The 10823-nt window shown below is 40.0% G+C and overlaps 1 protein-coding gene and 1 pseudogene across 1 annotated transcript; one reads left to right on the top strand and one right to left on the bottom strand.

The window, feature by feature from the left end:
* The first annotated feature begins 3787 nt into the window (after positions 1-3787).
* On the top strand, positions 3788-8181 carry LOC129076146 (ubiquitin carboxyl-terminal hydrolase 10-like; annotated as a pseudogene).
* On the bottom strand, positions 6773-7905 carry LOC129076164 (CYFIP-related Rac1 interactor B-like). Its single transcript, XM_054580350.1, is given in 2 exon segments — positions 6773-7572; positions 7574-7905. Coding segments are annotated over 2 exon segments (975 nt in total). The 5' UTR covers positions 7799-7905; the 3' UTR covers positions 6773-6822.
* Positions 8182-10823: the final 2642 nt, after the last annotated feature.

Here is a 10823-nt window from a genome sequence, read left to right as displayed (position 1 = left end):
AAATAAGTCTCAATAAGTTTTAAAAGATTAAAATTATACAAAGTTCCTTCTTTGACAATAATGGAATAAAAGTAGAAATTAAACCTGGAGGACATTATGCTAAATGAAATAAGCCAGCCAGAAATGGGTAAATACTGCATGATTCCACTTATATGAGTGTATTAGAAAATTTTAAAACTTCATATTTTTCTGATACCTCAACATCCCCACAGTCTGAGAACACCTCACTTAAGTGACCAGACGCAGCAGTGTAATAATGCTGGTCTTTGCCAGAAGTTCCCCTTCTTCCTCTTCCCTGACTGTAACTACATGTAAAATTGGTACACCACAATGTACCAATTTTATTGGTGCATACAATGTACCAATAAAATCCCCTCATGCCTTTTGTTTCTGTACCCCACCCTGACCCCAAATAAAGGTACTTGCCCACTGGTCCTCATTTTCTCTTTTGATTCCCTCCCTGCTTGTTTGAGTTACCTCCTTGGAACTCCTTCTATCTGGACTCTTGAATGACATGCCATGCCTGTCTCTTTCAGGACCTGTGAGCATACTTAAATCCCTTTAACTTCTGTTTTTAATCCTCACTTGAGGATATGTTTATTGATTTTAGAGAGAGAGGAAGTAGGGGGAGAGAGAGAGAGAGAAGGAGAGAGAATCGCTGATGTGAAAGAGAAACATCAATAGGCTGCCTGTTATACATGATGCCCGGACAGGGGACTGAACCTGCAACTGAGGTATGTGCTCTGACTGGGAATCAAACCTGCGACCTTTTGGTGAATGGGACAATGCTTCAATCACTGAGCTACCTGGCCATGGCTTCTTTACTTTTCGTATACCTCTCTGTGGTGTTATTCTATGTCTGCACCTGATTAATAATCAAAAAACAAAAACAAAAACATTTTAAGTAATATTATTCCTTAAAACACAGTTGATGACCAAAATGGAATAATCTGTGTCATGTATAGAAAACCTTCAGAGATACCCTAACACTGCTGGTCAATCACTGATTGGCTATTCTGATTGAGTTCTATCGTTTCGAAAGGCTCTCTGTTTTGCTGGTGTTCATGTGCACGGCTATACACTACTTTGGGTTTCAACTTAGGATGAGTGCTGCCAAGACTTTCCATCATAAAATGCATGCAGATCCTGTCCCAATACCAATAACACAATCCAGAGTATCATTTCCCAACCATGATCCCAGAGAGAAGGGGGTAATTATCCTGTAGCTTCTGGGGAACTGGAGTAACTGAGCCATACGAATGAGTAGTTTTCAGTGTAAGTTGGAGTGATTGTGGACAGAAGTGGAGTTCCATCCCCTATCAGAGTCATGCTGAGTGCATATCATTCAGTATTAGCCTGAAAAATTAAGGGGGCCATTAGCCTTCAATATATGTGTGTGACTCCATTGCTCTAATTCAATGTGTCATTAAATAGCACTTGGGAAAAATAAGTAATTCACTCTCCCCATTCTTGGTGTCAGGTAGTGCCCTTCCCTCAGAGAGTCCTCCATGGCTCTTTGTAAGCCTTGATGCTGCTGGGGGCCTACAGCCCCTCCTCTGTTGCATCCCTTGATGTTTCTGCTCTTTGTCCCCCAACTTCATGCGGCATTGTAGATCCCATCTATGGATACTGGCGGCACAATGTAAAAAGAAGAGGGAGAGGATGACTTTGAAACCTTCTCTCTGTAAACCACCAGAGGAGGTTTCTCTGCTCATTTGAGATTACAAATCTCCTGGAATGTACTTGGGAATTTTTTTAGTGCTCCTCCCTGTTAATGTGCTAAGAGCTGCCTCCTTAAAATTAAATGAAAACAAAATTAAAAAATCAATTTGAGGTCATTATTATTTTTGGAGGTCATTATTGCTGTTTTGTATATAGACTCTAGCCTCTCTGAGGTTGATTAGAATACCTTAGAGAGAGGTCATTGCTCACTGTGAACACCAAGGACTACTCAGGACACCAGGAGCTTATTAGGAAATCATATAAAGAGAGGAAAAAACATCAACCACCTAGAGATATAAGCCACTCTGAAGATTTTGCTTAAGAAAAGAAAGTGAGGGTGGGGATTGAGTATTCTCAGGACTGAGGCCATCTCAGGGAGAAGTTGCTTAGAGAAACCAGGCCTCTTCCCCTTCCTTTCTTTTCCTCTAATCAATCAGAGATAGGAACTGAAGATCACAGCTTCGAGTGGCTGGAAGCCTAAAAAAAAGAAAAGAAAAAGGAAGGAAGGAAGGAAGGAAGGAAGGAAGGAAGGAAGGAAGGAAGGAAGGAAGGAGAGAGAAAGAAAGAGAGAAAAGAAAAGGAAGGAAAGGAATGGAAAGGAAAAGAAAAGAAAAGAAAAGAAAAGAAAAGAAAAGAAAAGGAAAGAAAAGGAAAGAAAAGAAAAGAAAAAACTGGCTTTAGGCATTTATAAGCCCAAAGAGGGGAACAAAGGAAGTTGAAACCTTATGTACTGAACATATTCTAGATTTGACAAACACAATGAAAGTCCTAGAGTACTTATTTATTTAAAAATAATCCCCTAGCATCAGGGAGAAAAAAAGTAATTAAATAAATTATTTATACATATATATCATATTTTAATATAAAGATATAATAAATTACATATATACACATAATATATAATTAATTTTTTAAAGTTCCATAATCTGATTTATCAAAAATCCAAAAAATTATATAGAACATTTATATACTAAAGACTTTCTATAACAAAAAAGATGAAAGGGGCACACTGATTGGCTTTTGTGAATTCTACAATCTAGGTTCTAACTTTAACATTTGCTAAAATACACTAATTTACAAAATTTCATGGATTTAATACTGGAGCCCAAATTATACTTAAATCTGAGGATCCCACTAATTTTACACATTCTTCCCCATATAATCATCAAAAGTAACAAAATAAAATAGGGGGCAATGGTTACTTTAACTGTAGCCTTGCCTAAATTTCTCATAGTCATAGTGCCTATTGCCCTAAAATCTTCCATATTGGGCATGGATGCTATAACATAATAAATAATAAATAATATGTTAAAAGTAAAGTAAGTCTTTAACACAAATTGACATAATGATAATGAGATCCCATGGACTTCTAGTTAAAATAGTTAATACAGTCCAATGTAAGCCAAAACAGGGACTTGAATAATTAAAACTTATTATATAAAACAATAAATAAAAGGAGTGATTATTCCCACTTCTTCTTTATCTGATAGCTCAATTTTGCTTGTTCTTAAGTCTGGAAAAGATAAAAGGTGCCTTGTGATGGATTACTACAAACTTAATGCTGTGTTTCCATACAAGGCATTCATATACAATGTCCAATATTATTAAAATTATTAATTCTATTCAATCAACAACAGGTACATATTTTGCTTTGATATATTGGGTAACATATTCTATTCAGTGCCTATTCAATGGCCTTTTAGATACAATTTGTTTCTACCTCCAAAGGGATAAAATCTACCTTTTTCAGCCTACCTATGGTGCACCCCAATAGCTTTGCTATCACACAAAATCTTTGCAAATCTGATCTTGAATACATCCATCTTTATCCAGAAACACAAGTGTGATAATGCATTGATAACATCCTCCTCCAAAGAGATTCATTTGACTCATTTATTAATGACACATAAATCCAACATCTTTTAGCCCTTTTGGGGTTCTGGTGTCAACTTTTTCTCATTTAGAAATTTTATTTAACAGTGTATATGCAGGGGAGAAGATGGCATCAGTGGGGGAAGCAGTATGAGGAGTCCGGCAAGCAGGTAGCTCATTGAAACAGGCTTCCATGGCCCTCCAGAGCCCACAGTTCATTTTTGGAGATTTTAGCCCTGATTAATTCAGTCAGTTCTTTGTAACTCCTCACTCTTCAGTTGAACTTCCTCCAGACAATGAAACAGTTCTGTGTGGTGCACAAGCTTGATGGACAAGAATATCAGATAATCGAGTGTGATGTTAATGAAGTAATTGAAACCAAAGACACTTTGAAGAGAATTCCCAACTATAGTATTTCAAGCACATTGAATCCTTAGACCCCCAAATTTATTCTTAGTTGTACATCTTCCAAAAAGACCACTGATGACATAGATTAAGAAGTGAACTACAGCTCCATTGACTGCCAGTACCCAGGTTCTGCCCTTGTTCTGGATGGCAGTTCCAATGCAGAAGCAGAAGTTTTGGAAAATGATGGCATCTTGGGTGGTCTTAGACAAAGAGAGTATAAAAAGAAAAAGAAACACATCCATCTGGATATTACAGTTATTAGAAAGATGGCAGTTAAGGTAGTATTTCCACAGAAGCCATGGTCAATGGCCAGGCCAGTCCAGCAGTCCTGAACAGGGTAGGCACAGATGATGGAGAGATGATGGGCGATATGCCCTTGTTGGGGCCACCCAGTACTGTAGCAACCCTCAGGATTCCACAGGCTTCATCAGTGATGCTGTGCCTTGTGACTGTTTCCTGAGTCCTGGACTACTGTGCAGCCTAGGGGCTTCCAGGGGCCTTACTTTGAACACTCGTGCTTCCATGCAGAGGCTGGCAGGGGCAGCCTGTTGAGGACAGCTGTGGCTCACCCTTATGTTGGGACTGATACTACTGAAAACCTTGGAGTTGTTAAAGACACATACTTGAATCCTTGGATGAGGGCTCAGCTGCCAAAGGGGTAGAGTTGCACACTTTGGAAAGCAAGACTCAGATCCAGCTAAAGTTGAGAGCACTTCCCCTTCTGCCCATAACCTAGTGTCTGTGGTGGGCTCCACTTCTGTCAGTCAACCTAAGTCACAGGCCAATCTTTTCCATGATTCTAAGCTCTCTTCTTCTTCACCTGCGGCTTCTGTGAAAACTAAGTATTCTGTCCTGCCACATCTGCCCTGGTCTCCGAAAAACAAGCTAGGAAGTCAAGGAAGGGCTTCTTCCAGTTTCAGGGGATCCTGTAGCCACAAAGATCGCTGTTACTGGAGAACATAACCTTAGTATATAAACCAGTATCATTGCAACTTTATAGACTGATCAATAAAGGAAACTGGTGCTACTTTATGCTACACTGCAGGCACTGGTTGCCCGCACTTCCATGTATCACCTGGTGAATTTCATTCCTTTGTATTCTAAAGTGCAAAGACCTTGTAGGTAAACTCCCATGATAGACAGCTTTGTTAGGGTAATGAATGAGTTTACTAATATACCAGTACCTCCAAAACCCAGACAAGCTCTTGGGGATAAAATCATGAGGGATATCTGCCCTGGAGTTACCTTCGAAATATATATTTTGAAATATATATATATGTTTCAGAGGAGAGAGAGAGAAAAACATTGATGTGAGAGAGAAACACTGATTGGTTGCCTCCTGTACGCACCCCAACTGAGGATCAAACCCACAACCTAAGTATGTGCCCTTATGTGGAATCAAACCCACAATCTTTTGGTGAGTGTGACTGCTCTCCAATGAACTGAGCCACCTGGCCAGGGCTGAATCCATGTATATTAATAGACTTCTGATAATCAAGAAGATACTCTCTGAAAAGGTTCAACAGGAGGATGCTGAGGAATACATAGGCTTCTTTCTAAATGGACTTTATGGAGAATTGTTGACCTAAAGAAACTTCTCTCACCAAATAATGAACAAGTTACTATTTTCAATGGACCCAAAAGCCATTCAGTGAATGGAGAGAGGAAGAGCCAGACGAAGGATGTGAGTACAAATGGGAGCAAGTGGAACCCATACATAAGACTTCAGTCATTCACTAGGCAGACTTTGTTCAGGTCCCAATCACCAGCATTTTTGGTGGACACATTAGGTCTGTGGTTTACCAGCAGAGTTCAAAAGAATCTGCCACTTTGCAGACATTTTTCACATTGCAGTTTGATATCCAGTCTGAAAAGATACATACTGTCCAGGATGCATTGGAAAGCTTGGTGGCAAGAGAATCATGCCAAGGTTATACCACGGAAACCAAACAAGAGGTTGATATCAGTTGAAAAGTAACTCTGGAAAAACTTCCTCCTCTCTTACTGCACCTGAACTGATTTGTTTACGAGACGACTGGTGGATGTCAGAAGCTTATCAAAAATATTGAATATCCTGTAAATTTTGAAATTAGTAAAGAACTGCTTTCTCCAAGACTTAGAAATAAGAATTTTATTTTATTGTTTTTTGAAAAATGAAAGCTGATTTTTATTTTATTAACAGCCATTCTTTAAACATGAACATGCATACGTAATACCCTACGCACATATCACAGTTTTTAATGTTAGTTAATAAAGGTTAAACATACAACATACATCCTTACAAAAAAGTCAAAATGCAAACTTAAAACTTTAAACAAAAGTCTTACTAATTTAAAAAAAATTGTGTTTGGTACCATTTGTACAACAGAGTTAATTTAAACATTTTCATTTTGGCTGAACATGAAAAAAGCAGCAGTAGAAAATAAAGTCTTTGAGGGTTTTTAAATAGCAGAGTAGGCAGTTTTGCCATGCAGGAGAAGCAATATTAAATATTAGTTTTCAAAATAAAATCCACATTTAAAAATATTTAGTTCAAGTCACAGAATTTTTCTCAGTAGAGACCCCAATGCAATGCATAATTAGCTGCCTTAGATGGCCAGTTTGAAAGGACAATGCCCCTTCAGAGTATAACTTCACTGATTTTGGCACAGAAAAGAAGTCTTAAGAACAAGAACATGATTTAAAAAGAGGGAAGAGGAAGAGAGGAAAGGAATAAAAAGCAAGAGTAAATGATAAATTAATTGCAATCACTAAAAAATGCATTCTCGGCCACTGCAGAATACTGTCTTCCATCTACAGCAGGTGCTCATTCCAGAAGTGTTATTGCAGCATGGATTTAATTTGCTTCGAGGTAGTCTCATCATTCAAATGTTTTGTTGTGCACCTGAGAGCATTGAGAAGACCTTCTACACTATTAGGAGGCTGGTCCTTTAGAACTTTGATACAACCTTTCATATCAATCTTTGAAGTTTTGGCAAATGCTCCCACTGGATGTAGATGGTCGTAGAGTATTATGACGTCCACCATTACCCTCAAGCAGAATGACACTGTGTCTTCACTTGTAAATCTGCTTCTGTATTCTGGTGTTTCCAGCATGACTCTGCATATGCTCACCATGGTGCTTAGACAATCGGTGGTGTTTTCTATTGGTAAATTTTTATTCTCTGATACGAACTTTGTTGTGGCATCACTTAAGGTTTTCAGCATTGGGGATGCCTCAGCATAAAACAAAGACATTCGATTTACCAATTCATTATTTACTTCATTTTCCCCTTCTGCTGGAACATTATTAATCCTTATCCAACTCAGTGTTCTCCTATAGTAGCTGAAGTCATTCTGTATGGCAGGGTTTGTCATCTTGAGTTCATCAAACCGGAGTGTGAAATGAAGGATTTCTGCGAACTGCTTAGCAAGAGCCTGCTCTCGCTCTAGGTGCTGGGTGGGAGAGTATGGAGTGCTTGTCAGGGCTCCCAGAAGGCCTTGTAATGCAGCTTCTAGCCTCTGATAAAATTTATAAAATTTCTTTAATTTGCCTACTAGTGGGACAACAGCACCCCATGCCTTCTCTTGGTAACTTCGTGTCAGCTGGATGCTGGATGGCCTCTTGTATTTCATGGCCGGCTCCTCTGTATGATTGCAAGTCCTCCATGATGCCTTCTGCATCTTTTAATACTACATTCACCTGATTATAAATTTCCTTCTCAGACTCTGTAGGCTGGGCATTTTCAAAATCAAGGAAAAAATTTGGCCCCTGCTCAAGGTCTGTGCATGTCAAAACTTTAAGAAGATTCCCCATGTTAAGGTACCTTCAGCCAGTGCTGGTGATTCTGTTCTCGTCCCTCTATCCTGCGCTCGAGCCTGCAGACTCTCAGCCCCACTCCTCCGCCCTCCTCGAGTGGCGGCGGCGGCTCCTCAGTGGTGCTAGGGTGAGCCACGGGCCCGGAGCGGGGCAGCGGTGGCGGCCGGACCGGGAGCCCCTCCGCACCTAGAAATAAGAATTTCAAATGCCATGCAACCTATAGACTATTTCCAGTGGTTTACCATCACAGCAGCAGTACGACGAGTGGTTGTTACACTACAGATGTCTTGCAGATTAGTCTGAACACCTGGCTGCACATCAATGACCAGGTGGTGAAACTCACCATTGACTGCACAGCCTACCTTATCCATTACCACTAAGTGTACCTGCTGTAACCACCTATGAGCTGTGCATGCCTACACCCGCTTGTAGAACACCAACTCACCGACTTCCTCTCTTTAGTGGCATTTTAGACAGAAATTCTTTCTTCCTTTTGAAAAAATCGGCCAGAATAAAAATGAGATGTCTTGGGGGTTGCTTGCAACATAGTTTGTGTTGACTTCTAACTTCCAAATCAAAATCACTTGATTGAAACAGATTGTTGCTTGATTTAAGAAAATACACAAAAATCCATAATTCTGAAATAATGCTGATTCCTAAGTAAGAAGGGGGAACTTGCATTTGATTCCCAATATAATTGCTTAGTAGAATAAATTCTGAACTAGGAATAATACTTGTAAATTTGTAAAAATGAATTTTATATTTTTTAAAAAATAAAATTTTAATCCATCAGTTTCCTCCTCCACCCTTTAGTTTTCAATAAAAGAGGAAAATGAGCCAGTTATCAGAGAAGTAGTTCTTCAAAATAAAAATAAACAAAAAGTAAGTTGATTCCTAACAGGAAAAATATGTTTTAATAATTGTGTGATGAGAAGCTTCTTATGTACACATTACATATTAAATATTTGGATTTTAGGTGTTAGTCACATAGATGGGTAATTATAATTTTATTGTCATTAAAAAATTTTAAATTGCATTCATGCTTCTGTGCACACATAATGAAATATGGACAAAACAATAGAGATTGATCTTAAGTCTGCCCTGTTTAATTCAGCTACTTGCTCTTCTACATAGTTTAGTATTAACGAGCAGTATAAAGTTGTTGGGAAATGCCCGGCCTGGTTTCAGGAGCTGTAACCCTGTCAACAGGCTGGAGGGCCCCAAGGCTGGAAATAATCAGGAAGCCTTGGAGAAACAGGCTCCTGAGGCGACTTGACCTGTTCTCCCACCCCTGCTTCCCTGCTTTGCTTTGTGATGGTTCCTGCCAAGGATGAGTATGACCTCTCGGAGGAGGGGCAACCTAAGACAGGCATCAACCAATATAGGCAGCAGATAAGAAATTGGGGGACACTGAGAAAGGGCAAAAAGGCCCCCTCACCTCTCGGCTTGGCTTGGACATGGCCAGAGTCTTCATTGCAGCTGAGAAGCAGTCTCCTTATCTCTTGGTGGTTCTCTCCCCACACCTGGCTCAGGCTTGAAGCAGTGCAGGAGTCAGCTTTAAATCAGGCCTGGCAGTTACCAGGGAAATCAAATCTAAAAGTAATTTCTTTAAAATGTGCTTTGTTCTTTTTTCAGACCTCTGGCCAGCTCATGCTACGAAGGACATTCACATTATTTATACCCCTTACCCTTTATAAGGTGCCTGCCCTTATCTTCATTCTCTTTTGTTTATACTGGTCTCCTCCCAGACCCATATAAATCAATGAATTCCTGTCACTTGTTTTCTTAAAAGTATCTATTCTCTGTGCAACTTAACATGCTAATGTAATGAGTGTACATATGTATTCCTATTACCTAGCCCACTGATAAGTTTTTCAATAAAAGCCTTGGAACAAAGGGCACCATGGCCTTCCCCACTAGGGGATGTGCCACAGCCTTCTCCAGTAAGGGGGAAGTGCCCCTGTCTGCTCTCCCGGCAAACAGAGAAGTGTTTGCGACGTTTTGTGTTTATTTCCCCCATCCGCGACAATCCCAGGATGGGCTCTGCAGGTTTCAGAGCCCTGCTCCCACCTCAGGTGGCTCCATCCAGTTTCCCTAAGGTTTCAGGGAGTGCTGAGCTCTCCGTGGTGCTCCCCTGCTGCGATGCGCCCCTATAGCTGGCATGCAGTGCGACATAAAGTTGTCTCCCATAAATAAAAATCATAAAGTTGGTTTTAAAAATTTACTTGCAAATTAAAATCAAGAAGTACTCTTGCTAGTGCTATCAGAAACTCCTTCACTAAAGAAGCTCTAACAGCCTCTTATGACTTCTGGAGTCTCTGGACAACCAATGATGGCCACTAGTTGCCCCAATGCTTCTGATGCAAAAAATTGCCCCCTTTTCTTTGGCTTCATACTATAAAATATTAAAACAACAAATAAATGACTAACTACTGGACTATCCTGGAAAAAGAGGCCCTCATAGACTCTGAATCCATGACCACCCCCCATACTGAACTACCCATTATGCTTTGGGTCATGAAAACAGCAGCTTACAAGCTCAGCACAGCTAACATGGCCTTCTCAAGACACGCTGGAACCAAATCTGAGCTCTTTGGTTTGTTCCACCTGCAGGTAAGGTTGGCTTCCCTTGCCTTCAGTCCCTTGCCAAATGCCAAGATTCTAGAGGAGGTCACCCTTCCATATGACCCTTTCGCTATCTTGCAGCTCCTTGGGATTAACTGAGTGAACAGAAATAGGTGTTCATAGTTTGTGCAAATGGCACTGCTAGCCATCATACATGATGGAGTTTAGTGCTCCTGCTTTCTGTCCCTTAGCCAGAAAGCCCTAATACAGGGAAGAACCCAAGAAATAACACACAAGGCCAAACTCCAAGAAGTTATCTCTGAACAGAATGTCCTGGCCAACAAATGATATCATCTTCACATGTATTATTAAGTATTGGACCATTATTTAAAAGATGTCCCTTTTAAGGTAAAAAGTGCTGAGAGCCTCTTACCTCTTGGATACCCCCAATATAAAC

The sequence above is a fragment of the Pteronotus mesoamericanus genome, unplaced genomic scaffold (genome assembly GCF_021234165.1).
Source record: "Pteronotus mesoamericanus isolate MK-2021 breed Mesoamerican mustached bat unplaced genomic scaffold, CSHL_Meso_final contig_57, whole genome shotgun sequence".
NCBI lineage: Eukaryota > Metazoa > Chordata > Mammalia > Chiroptera > Mormoopidae > Pteronotus > Pteronotus mesoamericanus.
Note: the sequence above shows the minus strand (reverse complement) of the source record. Positions and strands in the feature narration are given on the sequence as shown.